At 51.7% G+C, this 22,163-nt stretch overlaps 1 protein-coding gene across 2 annotated transcripts in view; it reads left to right on the forward strand.

The window, feature by feature from the left end:
- The window catches only part of LOC137530806 (methyl-CpG-binding domain protein 2-like), a 120,123-nt gene that overhangs the window by 80,819 nt on the left and 17,141 nt on the right, over positions 1–22,163 (forward strand). For both annotated transcript variants that reach the window (XM_068251340.1, XM_068251339.1), the window contains one exon: positions 21,513–21,690. In XM_068251340.1, the coding sequence (XP_068107441.1) occupies positions 21,513–21,690 (178 nt within the window). The remainder of the gene's footprint in view (positions 1–21,512; positions 21,691–22,163) is intronic.

Here is a 22,163-nt window from a genome sequence, read left to right on the forward strand (position 1 = left end):
CACAAAGTGACAATTTGTAAGTAAATAATAATAAAAATAATTGTTAATAGCAGCTGTGAAATAGGTTGCTTTCCAGCTGTGCTCCAGACTCCCTCTTGTGGACAGTCAGACGCACTGCGTTTCAGTAGAGAGCAATCAATTTTTGTTTATCCTATAGAACGAATTCTCCTACAGTCCCTATCTTTTTTGTTCTTCGCACTAACTGTACACATTCAGTTCCTTTTGTTATGGAAAAGTAATGAAATTAAAGTGAACTACTTTTGTAAGAAGTGTTAAACATTTTTTACTCCATGAACTTGAATAAACAGAGGGAAGGTCTTCCAGGCAGAGGTGTTGTTTTTTAGTCCTGTGTAGGCAGTTAGTTGCAGTTTGTTTGTTTTTGTCTGTGCAGAGCCTCCTTAATTATACAATATCCAATAAGTCCCTTGTAAAGTAGTTGATCAGGAGCCCAGACACAGGCCACTTCCTGAAAGAGCAAGTGTCACGAAAATCTTAAAATGTAAAACACCTACAAATAAGAAGTACATTTCTCTCAGAGTAAAATGAGCCATAAATGACTTTTCTCCTATGTTGCTGTCACTTACAGTAGGTAGTAGAAACCTGACATTACCGACAGATTTGTGCCCAGCCCATCTTCTCCTAGGGGGGTTCTCAGGGTTTTCTTTATTTTTAAAAGCACTTAATGAATGGCAGTTGCTCTGTCCAACTGCCAAAATAGTGTGCAGAGAGCAGGCAGGCTGGCCAGCATCTTTATGTAAATCTTTTTAAGGGAATGTCTTTATAAAGAATAAAGGCCATGCTAAGAATCCCCTATGGGGAGATGGACTAGCCCAATGTCAGATTTCTACTACTTACTGTAAGTGACAGCAACATTGGAAAGAAGTGATTTATGGCTCATTTTACTCTGGGAGAAATGTACTTCTTATTTGTATGTGTTTTAAATTTTAAGATTTTCGCGTTGGTTCCTCTTGAAGCAGACCCTGCCTGGGCCACAGGCTGCCACCTGGTGGTCACACACACTTCCAGCTGTTCAGACACCCAGCAGCACACACTGCCTGGGCCACAGGCTGCCACCTGGTCACACACACTCCCAACTGATCAGACACCCTACAGCACACACTGCCTGGGCCACAGCCTGCCACCTGGTAACACACACTCCAACTGATCAGACACCCTGCAGCACACACTGCCTGGGACACAGGCTGCCACCTGGTCACACACACTCCCAACTGATCAGACACCCTACAGCACACACTGCCTGGGCCACAGCCTGCCACCTGGTAACACACACTCCAACTGATCAGACACCCTGCAGCACACATTGCCTGGGACACAGGCTCCCACCTGGTCACACACACTCCCAGCTGTTCAGACACCCTGCAGCACACACTGCCTGGGACACAGGCTGCCACCTGGTAACACACACTCTGATCAGACACCCTGCAGCACACGCTGCCTGGGACACAGGCTCCCACCTGGTCACACACAGGCTCCAACTGTTCAGACACTCTGCAGCACACACTGCCTGGGACACAGGCTTCCACCTGGTTACACACACTCCCAACTGATCAGACACCCTGCAGCACACACTGCCTAGGCCACAGGCTCCCACCTGGTCACACACACTCCAACTGATCAGACACCCTGCAGCACACGCTGCCTGGGACACAGGCTCCCACCTGGTCACACACACTCCTAACTGATCAGACACCCTGCAGCACACACTGCCTGGGACACAGGCTCCCACCTGGTCACACACACTCCTAACTGATCAGACACCCTGCAGCACACGCTGCCTGGGACACAGGCTCCCACCTGGTCACACACACTCCTAACTGATCAGACACCCTGCAGCACACACTGCCTGGGCCACAGGCTGCCACCTGGTCACACACACTCCCAACTGATCAGACACCCTGCAGCACACACTGCCTGGGACACAGGCTCCCACCTGGTCACACAGGCTCCAACTGTTCAGACATCCTGCAGTTAGGGTTGCCGCGGTTTACCGGTTTCACGATATATCACGGTTTCAGTGTGCATGGTAACCGTACCGTGCACATTTACGAAATACCGGTTTCCGCCGTTATTGCCCTTCTCTCTGCTATTTCCTGGATGATGTCAGGCACTGCGTACAGGCGTCCTGTAATGATGATGCAACCGCGGCATGTAATTTAGACGCTGCTCCCCCTAGCGGCTGGAGCGCACACACACTACGCACTCCTCCTCCCGAGTCCTGCGTTCCCGCCCAGAGTCTGCGAGTGCTGCGTACTGCCGCTGCGTACTGCCGCTGCGTAGCTTGTACGACTCAGGAGGGAGCCATATTTCCAGGCCAGCAACAAGTAAGGCAAGCAGGAAACGCCTAGAGCCACCAAAAAATAAGGGCATCGCCACCACATACCATATACCCAGCCCCATCTGAGAGCCTCCCCCACTGTCTGAGTAGTGTGGATGTGGACTGTAGAGGATAACCTTCTGTACTCTGGGGCCTGGGCCTGCCTGCCAGCCTGAGCCAGCTAGGAAAGCAGACCCTGCCTGGCTGCACCTGCATGTATTTAGAGAGTTTAGCCTGTTTGACACAAGCACTCTGTGACTAAGCAAGCAGTCATTTGATCTCCCCAATGTGTCATCTCTGACTACCACCTGCAGATAAGCTCATTTTGAAAAAGTCTGACACTGATCACAAGTTGTAATTTGATTTCTCCCAGTCCTCGTGTCACCTGACCTGACTGCCACCAATAAGCTAATTTTAAAACAGAATTGCACTGCAGTGCAGAATGATACCTATTATATGAGTACCTATTCTGGCTACACCTATCCCTGGCTCTCTATATTGTGGGCACCAATCCTGGCTACACCTATCCCTGGCTACCTATGCTGCGGCCACCTACCACTAGCTACACCTATCCCTGGCTACCTATGCTGCGCCACCTACCACTGGCTACACCTATCCCTGGCTACCTATGCTGCGCCACCTACCACTGGCTACATCTATCCCTGGCTACCTATGCTGCGCCACCTACCACTGGCTACACCTATCCCTGGCTACCTATGCTGCGCCACCTACCACTGAATACACCTATCCCTGGCTACCTATGCTGCGCCACCTACCACTAGCTACACCTATCCCTGGCTACCTATGCTGCGCCACCTACCACTGGCTACACCTATCCCTGGCTACCTATGCTGCAGCCACCTACCACTGGCTACACCTATCCCTGGCTACCTATGCTGCGCCACCTACCACTGGCTACACCTATCCCTGGCTACCTATGCTGCGCCACCTACCACTGAATACACCTATCCCTGGCTACCTATGCTGCGCCACCTACCACTAGCTACACCTATCCCTGGCTACCTATGCTGCGCCACCTACCACTGGCTACACCTATCCCTGGCTACCTATGCTGCGCCACCTACCACTGGCTACACCTATCCCTGGCTACCTATGCTGCGCCACCTACCACTGGCTACACCTATCCCTGGCTACCTATGCTGCGCCACCTACCACTGGCTACACCTATCCCTGGCTACCTATGCTGCGCCACCTACCACTGGCTACACCTATCCCTGGCTACCTATGCTGCGGCCACCTACCACTAGCTACACCTATCCCTGGCTACCTATGCTGCGGCCATCTACTACTGGCTACACCTATCCCTGGCTACCTATGCTGCGGTCACCTACTACTGGCTACACCTATTCCTGGCTACCTATGCTGCGGCCACCTACTACTGGCTACACCTATCCCTGGCTACCTATGCTGCGGCCACCTACTACTGGCTACACCTATCCCTGGCTACCTATGCTGCGGCCACCTACCACTGGCTACACATATCCCTGGCTACCTATGCTGCGCCACCTACTACTGGCTACACCTATCCCTGGCTACCTATGCTGCGGCCACCTACCACTGGCTACACCTATCCCTGGCTACCTATGCTGCGGCCACCTACTACTGGCTACACCTATCCCTGGCTACCTATGCTGCGGCCACCTACCACTGGCTACACCTATCCCTGGCTACCTATGCTGCGCCACCTACCACTGGCTACACCTATCCCTGGCTACCTATGCTGCGCCACCTACCACTGGCTACACCTATCCCTGGCTACCTATGCTGCGCCACCTACCACTGGCTACACCTATCCCTGGCTACCTATGCTGCGGCCACCTACCACTAGCTACACCTATCCCTGGCTACCTATGCTGCGGCCATCTACTACTGGCTACACCTATCCCTGGCTACCTATGCTGCGGTCACCTACTACTGGCTACACCTATCCCTGGCTACCTATGCTGCGGCCACCTACTACTGGCTACACCTATCCCTGGCTACCTATGCTGCGGCCACCTACTACTGGCTACACCTATCCCTGGCTACCTATGCTGCGCCACCTACCACTGGCTACACCTATCCCTGGCTACCTATGCTGCGCCACCTACCACTGGCTTCACCTATCCCTGGCTACCTATGCTGCGGCCACCTACTACTGCCTACACCCTATCCCTGTCTACCTATGCTGCCAGCACCTACTACTAGCTACACTTATTCCTGGCTACCTATGCTGCGGCCACCTACTACTGGCTACACCTATCCCTGGCTACCTATGCTGCGAGCACCTACTACTGCCTACACCTATCCCTGGCTACCTATGCTGCAGCCACCTACTACTGGCTACACCTATCCCTGGTTACCTATACTGTGGCCACCTACTACTGGCTACACCTGTCACTGGCTACCTATATGCTGTGACCACCTACTACTAGCTACACTTATTCCTGGCTACCTATGCTGGGGCCACCTACTACTGGCTACACCTATCCCTGGCTATCCATGCTGCGGCCACCTACTACTGGCTACACCTGTCACTGGCTACCTATATGCTGTGACCACCTACTACTGGCTACACTTATCCCTGGCTACCTATGCTGCGCCACCTACCACTGGCTACACCTATCCCTGGCTACCTATGCTGCGGCCACCTACTACTGGCTATACCTATCCCTGATTACCTATGCTGCGGCCACCTACTACTGGCTATACCTATCCCTGATTACCTATGCTGTGGCCACCTACCACGGGCTATACCTATCCCTGGCTACCTATGCTGCGCCACCTACCACTGGCTACACCTATCCCTGGCTACCTATGCTGCGCCACCTACCACTGGCTACACCTATCCCTGGCTACCTATGCTGCGGCCACCTACTACTGGCTATACCTATCCCTGATTACCTATGCTGCGGCCACCTACTACTGGCTATACCTATCCCTGATTACCTATGCTGTGGCCACCTACCACGGGCTACACCTATCCCTGGCTACCTATGCTGCGCCACCTACCACTGGCTACACCTATCCCTGGCTACCTGTGCTGCGGCCACCTACCACTGGCTACCTATGCTGCGCCACCTACCACTGGCTACACCTATCCCTGGCTACCTATACTGCAGCCACCTAATACTGGGCGGGTGGGGGCACATTATTTAACCACTTGAGGACCACAGTCTTTTCGCCCCTTAAGGACCAGAGCCTTTTTCTCCATTCAGACCACTGCAGCTTTCACGGTTTATTGCTCGGTCATACAACCTACCACCTAAATGAATTTTACCTCCTTTTCTTGTCACTAATACAGCTTTCTTTTGGTGCTATTTGATTGCTCCTGCGATTTTTACTTTTTATTATATTCATCAAAAAAGACATGAATTTTGGCAAAAAAATGATTTTTTTAACTTTCTGTGCTGACATTTTTCAAATAAAGTAAAATTTCTGTATACATGCAGCGCGAAAAATGTGGACAAACATGTTTTGGATAAAAAAAAACCCATTCAGTGTATATTTATTGGTTTGGGTAAAAGTTATAGCGTTTACAAACTATGGTGCAAAAAGTGAATTTTCCCATTTTCAAGCATCTATGACTTTTCTGACCCCCTGTCATGTTTCATGAGGGGCTAGAATTCCAGGATAGTATAAATACCCCCCAAATGACCCCATTTTGGAAAGAAGACATCCCAAAGTATTCACTGAGAGGCATAGTGAGTTCATAGAAGATATTATTTTTTGTCACAAGCAAGCGGAAAATGACATTTTGTGACAAAAAAAAAAAAAAGTTTCCATTTCTTCTAACTTGCGACAAAAAAAAAATGAAATCTGCCACGGACTCACCATGCCCCTCTCTGAATACCTTGAAGTGTCTACTTTTCAAAATGGGGTCATTTGTGGGGTGTGTTTACTGTCCTGACATTTTGGGGGTGCTAAATTGTAAGCACCCCTGTAAAGCCTAAAGGTGCTCATTGGACTTTGGACCCCTTAGCGCAGTTAGGCTGCAAAAAAGTGCCACACATGTGGTATTGCCGTACTCAGTAGAAGTAGTATAATGTGTTTTGGGGTGTATTTTTACACATACCCATGCTGGGTGGGAGAAATATCTCTGTAAATGACAATTTTTTCATTTTTTTACACACAATTGTCCATTTACAGAGTTATTTCTCCCACCCAGCATGGGTATGTGTAAAAATACACCACAAAACACATTATACTACTTCTCCCGAGTACGGCGATACCACATGTGTGGCACTTTTTTGCACCCTAACTGCGCTAAAGGGCCCAAAGTCCAATGAGTACCTTTAGGATTTCACAGGTCATTTTGCGACATTTGGTTTCAAGACTACTCCTCACGGTTTAGGGCCCCTAAAATGCCAGGGCAGTATAGGAACCCCACAAATGACCCCATTTTAGAAAGAAGACACCCCAAGGTATTCCGTTAGGAGTATGGTGAGTTCATAGAAGATTTTATTTTTTGTCACAAGTTAGCGGAACATGACACTTTGTGGAAAAAAACAATTAAAATCAATTTCCGCTAACTTGTGACAAAAAAATAAAATCTTCTATGAACTCACCATTCTCCTAACGGAATACCTTGGGGTGTCTTCTTTCTAAAATGGGGTCATTTGTGGGGTTCCTATACTGCCCTGGCATTTTAGGGGCCCTAAACCGTGAGGAGTAGTCTGGAAATCAAATTCCGCAAAATGACCTGTGAAATCCTAAAGGTACTCATTGGACTTTGGGCCCTTTAGCGCAGTTAGGGTGCAAAAAAGTGCCACACATGTGGTATTGCCGTACTCGGGAGAAGTAGTATAATGTGTTTTGGGGTGTATTTTTACACATACCCATGCTGGGTGGGAGAAATAACTCTGTAAATGGACAATCGTGTGTAAAAAAATCAAGATTGTCATTTACAGAGGTATTTCTCCCACCCAGCATGGGTATGTGTAAAAATACACCCCAAAACACATTATACTACTTCTCCTGAGTACGGCGATACCACATGTGTGGCACTTTTTTGCACCCTAACTGCGCTAAGGGGCCCAAAGTCCAATGAGTACCTTTAGGATTTCACAGGTCATTTTGCGGAATTTGATTTTCAGACTACTCCTCACGGTTTAGGGCCCTTAAAATGCCAGGGCAGTATAGGAACCCCACAAATGACCCCATTTTAGAAAGAAGACACCCCAAGGTATTCCGTTAGGAGTATGGTGAGTTCATAGAAGATTTTATTTTTTGTCACAAGTTAGCGGAACATGACACTTTGTGGAAAAAAACAATTAAAATCAATTTCCGCTAACTTGTGACAAAAAAATAAAATCTTCTATGAACTCACCATTCTCCTAACGGAATACCTTGGGGTGTCTTCTTTCTAAAATGGGGTCATTTGTGGGGTTCCTATACTGCCCTGGCATTTTAGGGGCCCTAAACCGTGAGGAGTAGTCTGGAAATCAAATTCCGCAAAATGACCTGTGAAATCCTAAAGGTACTCATTGGACTTTGGGCCCTTTAGCGCAGTTAGGGTGCAAAAAAGTGCCACACATGTGGTATCGCCGTACTCGGGAGAAGTAGTACAATGTGTTTTGGGGTGTATTTTTACACATACCCATGCTGGGTGGGAGAAATAACTCTGTAAATGGACAATTGTGTGTAAAAAAATCAAAAGATTGTCATTTACAGAGGTATTTCTCCCACCCAGCATAGGTATGTGTAAAAATACACCCCAAAACACATTATACTACTTCTCCCGAGTACGGCGATACCACATGTGTGGCACTTTTTTGCACCCTAACTGCGCTAAGGGGCCCAGAGTCCAATGAGTACCTTTAGGCTTTACAGGGGTGCTCAAAATTTAGCACCCCGCCCACTTGCCAGGACAGTTAACAAACCCCACAAATGACCCCATTTTGGAAAGAATACACGCTAAGGTATTCCATGAGGGCCATGGTGAGTTCATAGAAAATTTTATTTTTTTGTCACAAGTTAGCGGAAAATGACATTTTGTGAAAAAAAACAAAAACACAAAACCACAATTTCTGCTAACTTGTGACAAAAAATAAAACATTCTATGAACTCACCATGCACCTCACGGAATACTTTGGGGTGTCCTCTTTCCAAAATGGTATCATTCGTGGGGTCTGTCCTGGCATTTTAGGGTCTCTGCAATCATTACATGTATGGCCAGTATTAGGAGTTTCTGCTATACTCCTTATATTGGGCATAAGGGTAATGCACTGTGGGCTGAAAGGAAAAATGAACGTCAAACAATCAATCAATGTGGATGAAAAAATATCTGCCAAAAAATTTTGAAAAAAAAAGAGGAGGAAGGCATCTGCCAGGACATAGGAGCTGCCGCCCCAAAAATCCAAACCCACCAGCTCGTATGCCCTGGCAAACCTGATTTATCCATTCACACTGATCGATGTGGATGAACAAATCATTGCCAGAGTTCTTTTTTGATACAAAGTGTTTGCCAAAGCATATGAATCCCCAACACCACTCCTCGGCCCATATGCCTCGGCAAACATATCTTTTTGACTGCGGAGGAGAAATCTCGTCCTGCAGCGCTACATGCACCGACTTGTGTGTAAGTTGACAGACGCGCAATGTTCTGTCAGGATGCACCATCAGTGCTGCAGCTGATTGGTCGGTCTGGATAGAAAAAAAGAGAGAAGAAAAAAAGACAAAACAATACAAAAAGGAGGGGAAGGCGTCTGCCAGGACATAGGAGCTGCCGCCCCAAAAATCCAAACCCACCAGCTCGTATGCCCTGGCAAACCTGATTTATCCATTCACACCGATCGATGTGGATGAACAAATCATTGCCAGAGTTCTTTTTTGATACAAAGTGTTTGCCAAAGCATATGAATCCCCAACACCACTCCTCGGCCCATATGCCTCGGCAAACGTATCTTTTTGACTGCGGAGGAGAAATCTCGTCCTGCAGCGCTGCATGCACCGACTTGTGTGTAAGCTGACAGACGCGCAACGTTCTGTCAGGATGCACCATCAGTACTGCAGCTGGTTAGTCGTTCGCTCGGTCCACCTGGAAGGTTATTGGATGGAAAAAGAGAAAAAAAACCCCAAAAAACAAGCAAGCAGCAAAGCAATTACTTCATTAACATTAATAACCTTTGAACTTTTTTAATAAAAAACTTAACATTGCAAACCAAACATTAACTTCTTTGCTTACCTGTTTTTCGTTTTTTTTTAACTTACCTCCCGAGGACAAACCTCTCCTCCCCCCATGGAACAATGTGCGAAGTGCAAATCGCACAGAGTTGTGGCGAAATACATTACGCAATTTGTCCCAAGTGAAAGGAGAGGTTTCTGGCAGCCCTGTGTATTAGGGTCTCTGGAAACCCGATGTTTGGTTTCACACTGCATATTGACATATCCGGTGGGTCGAGCCCGCCGCACCGTATCGTCCAAAACAGACCTTCAGGCAATACCACAAGAGTAGCATTCGGCCTAGTAATGAACTGCGTCGCCATAGACTAACATGACTTCCGGGCCGATCGATATTGCCACAGAAGCCACGCAGTAACGTAGGCATGCACTAGCGTTAAGTCAAGCACTTCCGGCGTAGGGGGGGACCGCAAAGTGTGACTTTTGCTAGGCATTTTGCCCTAACGCATCGCAGCAGTGTGAAATAGCACTGAGAGACCCTTGTGTGCCTACCGCTGTGTGTGGAGTTCCCTACTCTCTAATAGTGTACCTGCTCGTGGTACCTCTCAAAACAATCCCCTAGGCATAGGCCAGGCTGGTCAGGACAGGTGGGACAATAAACAGTGGTGTCACGCCTTATTCCAGCCCTGCTGCAGACACGACAGCGTTTTCTTCGGATTCGTTGACCTGGGGTAGTCGGAATTGGATAGGCGTAATGCCTTCCATGCAGCCGGCTAGTTGCATCTTGGGGTTGGGCCACGGCACCTCCTGGATACAGGAGTTCCATCACGATCTGTTTATTAAATTGAATAAACGAGCCAGTTCTCCCAGCCTTACTGTAGAGAACAAAGCTGTTGTAAATTGCCAATTGAATGAGGTAAAAAGACACTTTTTTATACCAGCGTCTTGTTTTTCGGGCAACTAAATAGGGCGCTAACCTCTGGTCATTGAAGTCCACCCCTCCCATGTTAGTATTATACTCGTGGACGACAAGGGGTTTTTCAATGACCTCAGTTCGCCGTTGAATTTCAACTGTCGTGTCTGCGTGAATGGTGGACAGGAAGTAAACCTCCCTCTTGTCCTTCCATTTCACCGCGAGCAGGTCGTCAGCACACAAGGCGGCCCTCTGCCCCCGTTGAAGTCTGGTGGTAATGAGCCGTTGGGGGAAGCCCCGGCGACTAGGCCGCACGGTGCCACAGCATCGGATTTTTTCTATTTTTAAGTGCTGAAAGAGAGCCACACTTGTGTAATAATTGTCCACAAAAAGATGGTACCCCTTCTGGAACAAGGGTGACACCAAGTCCCACACAACCTTTCCACTGCTCCCCAGGTAGTCAGGGCATCCGACCGGCTCCAATTTTGAGTCTTTTCCCTCATAGACCCTAAAATAAGATGTATAGCCTGTGGCCCTTTCACAGAGCTTATACAGTTTCACCCCATACCGGGCGCGCTTGTTTGGGATGTACTGTTTGATGCGAAGGCGCCCGGTAAAGCGTATGAGGGACTCGTCTACGCAGATGTCCTGGTCAGGGGTATAAGCATCTGCAAATCTGGATGACAGGTGGTCTATGAGGGGTCGAATTTTGTGGAGCCGGTCAAAAGCAGGGTGGTCACTTCGATGACAGGTTTCGTTGTCATTGAAGTGCAGGAAGCGCAGGATGTTCTCAAATCGTGTCCTGGACATGGCAGCAGAGTACAGGGGAACATGATGTGCTGGGTCCGTAGACCAATAAGACCGCAACACATTCTGCTTTACTAGTCCCGTGTGAAGGAGAAGGCCCAAAAAAATTTTCATTTCGGAAACTTGGACTGGTTTCCACCGAAAAGGCTGGGCAAGGAACTTTTCCGGATTGGCGGTTATATATTGTGTGGCCTTACGGTTGGTCTCTGCCACAATTAAGTCCAAGAGATCCTGGGTGAAGAACAGATAGAAAAAGTCTAGGGCCGATCCTAGATTATCTGTCTCCACCTGGACTCCAGACTGGGCGGTGAAAGGGGGAAGTACGGGTGCGGCGGAATCAGGGGATTGCCAATTTGGGTTTGCCAGCACCTCTGGTAAATTAGGGGTAGTACGGGCCCGTCTTCTTGGTGGCTGCGACTGGGATCTTACTGCACGTGCCACCGAACCAGTTTCAACTTCCATGCTGGTGCTCGCCACTTCACCAGGGTTTACGGAAGTACTGGTGCTAGGTCCAGGAGATGTTGTGCTGCTGGTGCCTGCCCCACCATGAAATCTCAGACCAGCACGAACACCACTCTGCTGCCCTTGAGGCTGATCCTGCGCCACCTGCGGTCCAACAACATGGGGTGTGGTACGCCTGGCTTTAGCCGGGACCTCAACCTCGTCATCACTATCGGTCAGTGAGCCACTGCTCAATTCAGGTTCAAACTCTGACCTGAATGAGGCGTCCCAATCGTCCTCATCCGACTGGGCCATGTACCTGAGAACCTCATCATCGGAATACCCCTTTCTTGCCATGGTGGGCTGCTAAATTTAGGGAGTATTTGAGAGGTAGAAAGCTGTGGTCACTGAGTTTTGATAAAAATAAATAAATCAAAACTGAGGTTTACAGTGCCACAGCTATTGTACAGTGTTTTTTGCAGTGATCAGAAAAAAAATTCTGTCACTGTGGTGCAAGTGCAGGCGAGCGATCAGGCCTGATCGGGCAAACACTGCGTTTTTTTTTGTGGATCCTAGTGACCCTAATAGATCTGACTGCGATCAGTAATGATCACTTACAGATACTATATAGTACCAATGTTGATTAGCGACAGTGATGACGCTAATTAATGACTGTGGTGCAGTGGGCTGAGCACTAACTGACACTTACAAAGGGGCCTAGCTAACTGGCCTAACTGCTAACACTAGTGATACTAAAAAAGTGACAGTTTTCACTGATCACTGTTTTTAGATCACTAGGATAGTGACAGGGGGGTGGTGGTGAGTGGGGAATCAGAGGCAATCAGAAACAATCACAGGACAATCAAAGGCAATCGCAGGCCAATCACAGGGCACTCAATTCACGGGACAATCAAAGCCAATCACGGGACAATCAAAGCCAATCACAGGCCAATCAAACCAATCACGGCACAATCAAAGCCAATCGCGGGACAAAGCCGATCACGGGACAATCAAAGCCAATCACGGGACAATCAAAGCCAATCACAGGCCAATCAAAGCCAATCACAGGCCAATCACAGGCCAATCAAAGCCAATCACAGGCCAATCAAAGCCAATCACGGGACAATCAAATACAATTACAGCACAATCAAATTGAATGTCAGCACAATCAAATGCAATTACAGCACAATCAATTACAATGCACTGGGAAGGTGATTGGGGAGGGGGGGGTCTGAGGGCGATCAGAGGGTGTGGGGGGTTGACTAGGTGTCCGCACGGGGCAGACTGGGTCCTGATCTGGTGGGTGGCAGACACAGGGGGTGACGATAGATCAGTGAGGGATTACAGGGGAGAATAGATGTAAACAATGCACTGGGGAGGTTATCAGCAGGGGGGGGGGGGGCTGAGGGCAATCTGAGGGTCTGGGTGGGTGATCAGGTGCCCCCAAGGGACAGTTTAGGGTCTGCTCTGATGGGTGGTGGTGACAAGGGGTGATAGGCAGGTGATAAGCAGGTGATAGACAGGTGATCAGTGGGTAAGGCAGCTGTATACAAACGTATACAGTATACAGGGGGGTGGTCTGGGGGGTGGTCTGGGGGGGATCTGAGGGTAGGGAGGGTGATCAGGGTACCCTAGGGGGCAGTTAGGGACCTACCCTAGGGGATAGCGTCCCTAGATAGTGACAGGGAGTGATTGATGGGTTTTTAGGTGGGTGGTGTGGTGCTAGCAGTGGTGTGCTGGGGTGGTCAGGGGGGGTTCTGAGGGCTGGGGTGGGCGATCGGGGGGTCTGTGTGGGGCAAAGAGTGTTTTGCTGCACTTATCTATTGGCTGCCTGTCCTCTCTGATGGTCGCACGACGAGTGACCATCAGCGGAGGAGGCAGCCAGTATAATACACTTTGTTACAATAACAAAGTGTATTATACACTCTGATTGGCCAGATTGCGCAAGTTTGAAACCCGCCGGCGCTGCTGATTGGCCGGCGGGTTTCCGAGTAGGGTGGGCGGAGCCTATTGCCGGCGGTGACCGCGTCATTGATGACGCGATCGCCGCACAGCCACCGCTGATGCCGCCCCCGCCGATGGGCGTATTGCGGTCGTTTGGGCCCAGTCTTCGCCGCCGCCCATCGGCTGGGGGCGGTCGGCAAGTGGTTAATGGAAGGGGGTGGGGCCCGGGTCCAAATAATTGTTTAATACCGTATACCGTCATACCGTGATATTTTTTTTTTACGATTATCATACCGTGGAATTTCATACCGTTGCAACCCTACTTGCAGCACACACACTCCCAACTGATCAGACATCCTGCAGCACACACTGCCTGGGACACAGGCTCCCACCTGGTCACACACACTCCCAACTGATCAGACATCCTGCAGCACACACTGCCTGGGACACAGGCTCCCACCTGGTCACACACACTCCCAACTGATCAGACATCCTGCAGCACACACTGCCTGGGACACAGGCTCCCACCTGGTCACACACACTCCCAACTGATCAGACACCCTGCAGCACACCCTGCCTGGTACACAGGCTCCCACCTGGTCACACAGGCCCCAACTGATCAGACACCCTGCAGCACACACTGCCTGGGCCACAGGCTCCCACCTGGTCACACACACTCCCAACTGATCAGACACCCTGCAGCACACACTGCCTGGGACACAGGCTCCCACCTGGTCACACACACTCCCAGCTGATCAGACATCCTGCAGCACACCCTGCCTGGGCCACAGGCTCCCACCTGGTCACACACACTCCCAACTGATCAGACACCCTGCAGCACACACTGCCTGGGACACAGGCTGCCACCTGGTCACACACACTCCCAACTGATCAGACATCCTACAGCACACACTGCCTGGGACACAGGCTCCCACCTGGTCACACACACTCCCAACTGATCAGACACCCTGCAGCACACACTGCCTGGGACACAGGCTCCCACCTGGTCACACAGGCTCCAACTGTTCAGACACTCTGCAGCACACACTGCCTGGGACACAGCCTGCCACCTGGTCACACAGGCTCCAACTGTTCAGACACCCTACAGCACACACTGCCTGGGACACAGGCTCCCACCTGGTCACACACACTCCCAACTGATCAGACATCCTGCAGCACACACTGCCTGGGACACAGGCTCCCACCTGGTCACACACACTCCCAACTGATCAGACACCCTGCAGCACACACTGCCTGGGCCACAGGCTGCCACCTGGTCACACACACTCCCAACTGATCAGACATCCTGCAGTACACACTGCCTGGGCCACAGGCTCCCACCTGGTCACACACACTCCCAACTGATCAGACACCCTGCAGCACACACTGCCTGGGACACAGGCTCCCACCTGGTCACACACACTCCCAACTAATCAGACACCCTGCAGCACACACTGCCTGGGACACAGGCTCCCACCTGGTCACACACACTCCCAGCTGATCAGACATCCTGCAGCACACCCTGCCTGGGCCACAGGCTCCCACCTGGTCACACACACTCCCAACTGATCAGACACCTTGCAGCACACACTGCCTGGGCCACAGGCTCCCACCTGGTCACACACACTCCCAGCTGATCAGACATCCTGCAGCACACCCTGCCTGGGCCACAGGCTCCCACCTGGTCACACACACTCCCAACTGATCAGACATCCTGCAGCACACCCTGCCTGGGCCACAGGCTCCCACCTGGTCACACACACTCCCAACTGATCAGACACCTTGCAGCACACACTGCCTGGGCCACAGGCTCCCACCTGGTCACACACACTCCCAGCTGATCAGACATCCTGCAGCACACCCTGCCTGGGCCACAGGCTCCCACCTGGTCACACACACTCCCAACTGATCAGACACCCTGCAGCACACACTGCCTGGGACACAGGCTCCCACCTGGTCACACACACTCCCAACTGATCAGACACCCTGCAGCACACACTGCCTGGGCCACAGGCTGCCACCTGGTCACACACACTCCCAACTGATCAGACATCCTGCAGTACACACTGCCTGGGCCACAGGCTCCCACCTGGTCACACACACTCCCAACTGATCAGACACCCTGCAGCACACACTGCCTGGGACACAGGCTCCCACCTGGTCACACACACTCCCAACTGATCAGACACCCTGCAGCACACACTGCCTGGGCCACAGGCTCCCACCTGGTCACACACACTCCCAACTGATCAGACACCCTGCAGCACACACTGCCTGGGCCACAGGCTCCCACCTGGTCACACACACTCCCAACTGATCAGACACCCTGCAGCACACACTGCCTGGGACACAGGCTCCCACCTGGTCACACACACTCCCAACTAATCAGACACCCTGCAGCACACACTGCCTGGGACACAGGCTGCCACCTGGTCACACAGGCCCCAACTGATCAGACATCCTGCAGTACACACTGCCTGGGCCACAGGCTCCCACCTGGTCACACACACTCCCAACTGATCAGACACCCTACAGCACACACTGCCTGGGACACAGCCTGCCACTTGGTCACACACACTCCCAGCTGATCAGACACCCTACAGCACACACTGCCTGGGACACAGCCTGCCACCTGGTCACACACACTCCCAGCTGATCAGACACACTGCAGCACACACTGCCTGGGACACAGGCTCCCACCTGGTCACACACACTCCCAACTGATCAGACACCCTGCAGCACACACTGCCTGGGACACAGGCTCCCACCTGGTCACACACACTCCCAACTGATCAGACACCCTGCAGCACACACTGCCTGGGCCACAGGCTCCCACCTGGTCACACACACTCCCAACTGATCAGACACCCTGCAGCACACACTGCCTGGGACACAGCCTGCCACCTGGTCACACAGGCTCCAACTGTTCAGACATCCTGCAGCACACACTGCCTGGGACACAGGCTGCCACCTGGTCACACACACTCCCAACTGATCAGACACCCTGCAGCACACACTGCCTGGGACACAGGCCCCCACCTGGTCACACACACTCCCAACTGATCAGACACCCTGCAGCACAAACTGCCTGGGACACAGGCTCCCACCTGGTCACACACACTCCCAACTGATCAGACATCCTGCAGTACACACTGCCTGGGCCACAGGCTCCCACCTGGTCACACACACTCCCAACTGATCAGACACCCTGCAGCACACACTGCCTGGGACACAGGCTCCCACCTGGTTACACACACTCCCAACTGATCAGACACCCTGCAGCACACACTGCCTAGGCCACAGGCTCCCACCTGGTCACACACACTCCCAACTGATCAGACACCCTGCAGCACACACTGCCTGGGACACAGGCTCCCACTGGTCACACACACTCCCAACTGATCAGACACCCTGCAGCACACACTGCCTGGGACACAGGCTCCCACCTGGTCACACACACTCCCAACTGATCAGACATCCTGCAGCACACACTGCCTGGGCCACAGGCTCCCACCTGGTCACACACACTCCCAACTAATCAGACACCCTGCAGCACACACTGCCTGGGACACAGGCTCCCACCTGGTCACACACACTCCCAACTGATCAGACACCCAGCAGCACACACTGCCTGGGCCACAGCCTGCCACCTGGTCACACACACTCCCAACTGATCAGACACCCTACAGCACACACTGCCTGGGACACAGCCTGCCACTTGGTCACACACACTCCCAGCTGATCAGACACCCTACAGCACACACTGCCTGGGACACAGCCTGCCACCTGGTCACACACACTCCCAGCTGATCAGACACACTGCAGCACACACTGCCTGGGACACAGGCTCCCACCTGGTCACACACACTCCCAACTGATCAGACACCCTGCAGCACACACTGCCTGGGACACAGGCTCCCACCTGGTCACACACACTCCCAACTGATCAGACACCCTGCAGCACACACTGCCTGGGCCACAGGCTCCCACCTGGTCACACACACTCCCAACTGATCAGACACCCTGCAGCACACACTGCCTGGGACACGACCTGCCACCTGGTCACACAGGCTCCAACTGTTCAGACATCCTGCAGCACACACTGCCTGGGACACAGGCTGCCACCTGGTCACACACACTCCCAACTGATCAGACACCCTGCAGCACACACTGCCTGGGACACAGGCCCCCACCTGGTCACACACACTCCCAACTGATCAGACACCCTGCAGCACAAACTGCCTGGGACACAGGCTCCCACCTGGTCACACACACTCCCAACTGATCAGACATCCTGCAATACACACTGCCTGGGCCACAGGCTCCCACCTGGTCACACACACTCCCAACTGATCAGACACCCTGCAGCACACACTGCCTGGGACACAGGCTCCCACCTGGTTACACACACTCCCAACTGATCAGACACCCTGCAGCACACACTGCCTAGGCCACAGGCTCCCACCTGGTCACACACACTCCCAACTGATCAGACACCCTGCAGCACACACTGCCTGGGACACAGGCTCCCACTGGTCACACACACTCCCAACTGATCAGACACCCTGCAGCACACACTGCCTGGGACACAGGCTCCCACCTGGTCACACACACTCCCAACTGATCAGACATCCTGCAGCACACACTGCCTGGGCCACAGGCTCCCACCTGGTCACACACACTCCCAACTAATCAGACACCCTGCAGCACACACTGCCTGGGACACAGGCTCCCACCTGGTCACACACACTCCCAACTGATCAGACACCCAGCAGCACACACTGCCTGGGCCACAGCCTGCCACCTGGTCACACACACTCCCAACTGATCAGACACCCTGCAGCACACACTGCCTGGGACACAGGCTCCCACCTGGTCACACACACTCCTAACTGATCAGACATCCTACAGCACACACTGCCTGGGACACAGGCTCCCACCTGGTCACACAGGCTCCAACTGTTCAGACAAAGTTGCAGCACACACACTCCCAACTGATCAGACATCCTGCAGCACACACTGCCTGGGACACAGGCTCCCACCTGGTCACACACACTCCCAACTGATCAGACACCCTGCAGCACACACTGCCTGGGACACAGGCTCCCACCTGGTCACACACACTCCCAACTGATCAGACACCCTGCAGCACACACTGCCTGGGACACAGGCTCCCACCTGGTCACACACACTCCCAACTGATCAGACACCCAGCAGCACACACTGCCTGGGCCACAGCCTGCCACCTGGTCACACACACTCCCAGCTGATCAGACACCCTGCAGCACACTGCCTGGGACACAGGCTCCCACCTGGTCACACACACTCCCAACTGATCAGACACCCTGCAGCACACACTGCCTGGGCCACAGGCTCCCACCTGGTCACACACACTCCCAACTGATTAGACATCCTGCAGCACACACGGCCTGGGACACAGGCTCACACCTGGTCACACACACTCCCAGCTGATCAGACACCCTGCAGGACACACTGCCTGGGACACAGGCTCCCACCTGGTCACACACACTCCCAACTGATCAGACACCCTGCAGCACACTGCCTGGGACACAGGCTCCCACCTGGTCACACACACTCCCAACTGATCAGACACCCTGCAGCACACACTGCCTGGGACGCAGGCTCCCACCTGGTCACACACACTCCCAACTGATCAGACACCCTGCAGCACACGCTGCCTGGGACACAGGCTCCCACCTGGTCACACACACTCCCAACTGATCAGACACCCTGCAGCACACCCTGCCTGGTACACAGGCTCCCACCTGGTCACACAGGCCCCAACTGATCAGACACCCTGCAGCACACACTGCCTGGGACACAGGCTCACACCTGGTCACACACACTCCTAACTGATCCGACACCCAGCAGCACACACTGCCTGGGACACAGGCTGCCACCTGGTCACACACACTCCCAACTGATCAGACACCCTGCAGCACACACTGCCTGGGACACAGGCTGCCACCTGGTCACACACACTCCCAACTGATCAGACACCCAGCAGCACACACTGCCTGGGACACAGGCTCCCACCTGGTCACACACACTCCCAACTGATCAGACACCCTGCAGCACACACTGCCTGGGACACAGGCTGCCACCTGGTCACACACACTCCCAACTGATCAGACACCCTGCAGCACACACTGCCTAGGCCACAGGCTCCCACCTGGTCACACACACTCCCAACTGATCAGACACCCTGCAGCACACGCTGCCTGGGACACAGGCTCCCACCTGGTCACACACACTCCCAACTGATCAGACATCCTGCAGCACACACTGCCTGGGACACAGGCTGCCACCTGGTCACACACACTCCCAACTGATCAGACACCCTACAGCACACACTGCCTGGGACACAGGCTGCCACCTGGTCACACACACTCCCAACTGATCAGACACCCAGCAGCACACACTGCCTGGGACACAGGCTCCCACCTGGTCACACACACTCCCAACTGATCAGACACCCAGCAGCACACACTGCCTGGGACACAGGCTGCCACCTGGTCACACACACTCCCAACTGATCAGACACGCTGCAGCACACACTGCCTGGGACACAGGCTCCCACCTGGTCACACACACTCCCAACTGATCAGACACCCTGCAGCACACACTGCCTGGGACACAGGCTCCCACCTGGTCACACACACTCCCAACTGATCAGACATCCTGCTGACTGGGCGTCCAAATATTTGCACATGCTTTATTTGCTGTTTGAGTTATTCCCAGGTATTAAAGTTTACAAAGTACACAGAAGTACAGTAATTAACATTTTTAAACGTTGTTTGAACGCTATGTTGTTTTTCAGTACTTGCTTACTACTTTTTATTTACTGAATTAACTAAATATGTAACTTGGCTAGTGTTGTCCAGACATTCACATACTACTGTACATGAGTGGGCCGATGCAGAGGTCTGCAATTATGTGTTCTTACTGGACACACACAGTACTGCATAGAGAGTGAAGGAATAGGACTGCCTGGAAAGCTATAGATAAAAATAAGTGTGGGATTCTACAAAAAGAAATTAAAATTTAAAAATAAATAAATAGTAGGAGGATAGAATATCTCATCAGTTTATTTTGACCTTGGGTTTCCTTTAAAGAGGAACTTTAACCCAGGATTAAACTGCATTCCAATCATTAGCTGAAACCCCTTTCCTGAGAAATGGTAACTTTTCTCATCGGGGGAGGGGGCTTGTCTGTATGGCTGATATTGTGGTGAAACTGCCCACAATGTGATGTCATGACCATGGTCCTGACAGTTTGCTGTCTGTGAGCCTTGTTGCCTTGTGGCTTTTTCCGACTGCCGATCAAGCAGCATCTCCCTCTGTGCTTAGAACGCTCAGGCCTGGAACACACTAGGAATCACTGCTGCGCTTTAAAATCCCTGCAGCGATTCCTGGTGCGATTGCGCTCACGATTACCTGACGCTTAGAAGTTCTGTACTGAGTGAACTGTACTGCTCTTCCAATTAGCGATTCACACTTTTATTTTGTAAATAAAACTTTATTAAACTTACCGGGTGTCTGACTTCTGTCCATAGCCCTGCCCCCTAAAGGAAGAGGTCCTAGGTTCTTCTCTATGACCAATCAGAGACGCGCCTGTGACCTCTTCCTTTAGAGGGCGGGGCTAGGGACGGAAGCAGGAAATCCAGACACCTGGTGAGAATGATAAAATTTTATATAAAGCGCAATCGATTGGAATCCCGCCAAAGCATTGCAAAATCTCTTTGAAAAGCGGTTTTGCAGCACTTATACATATACTTTGCATTGGGTGCAAACGCATTCAAAATGCTGCATGCTCTGCGATTGCGATTACCGCTAATTGCAATTGCAAGCGTTTTTGGGAATGGCCGGCAATTCGCATCGTTGTATTATTATCGCTGTATAGAAATGATTTCTCTGATTTTTCTCACAGGTGTTGGCCCTGGAAACACTGAGGACACTTTATTGGCAGCCATTGCCAGCGCACTGCACACCAGCTCCGCCCCCATCACCGGTCAGCTGTCCGCGGCGGTGGAGAAAAACCCGTCCATTTGGTTAAACACGTCACAACCACTCTGCAAAGCCTTTATGGTGACAGATGAGGACATCAGGTGAGCTGCCTCTCCATGGTACATACCGTATATCATGTGACCACACTGCACGGTGTATGTGTCACGTGACCAAACTCCATGCTGTACATATTCTACATAGTGGTGCAGTGGTTAGCATTGTCACTTTGCAGTGCTTCAGTCCTAGGTTTAACTCTGGGACAAAACACTATCAACTTGGAGTTGTATGTTTTTTTTTTTTTTTTTTTTTTTTTTTTATGCCAACATTTTCTGTAGCGCTTTATATAGTACAAAACAAACAGCGGGGAGCATAGATACATGAGATGTTCAAAACTCTGTACAATCAAGACATCCAGCAATACAAATACAGTACATACATAGTTGACGTGTTGAATAATATGGTAGGACATTAGACTATGGCTATGGTCATCTCCTCTGAGGACAGCCAGTGACATAACTACCGTATGTACTCTGTAAAGTGCTGCAGAAGATGTGAGTGCTATATAAATACATAA

Source organism: Hyperolius riggenbachi, chromosome 1 (genome assembly GCF_040937935.1).
Source record: "Hyperolius riggenbachi isolate aHypRig1 chromosome 1, aHypRig1.pri, whole genome shotgun sequence".
NCBI lineage: Eukaryota > Metazoa > Chordata > Amphibia > Anura > Hyperoliidae > Hyperolius > Hyperolius riggenbachi.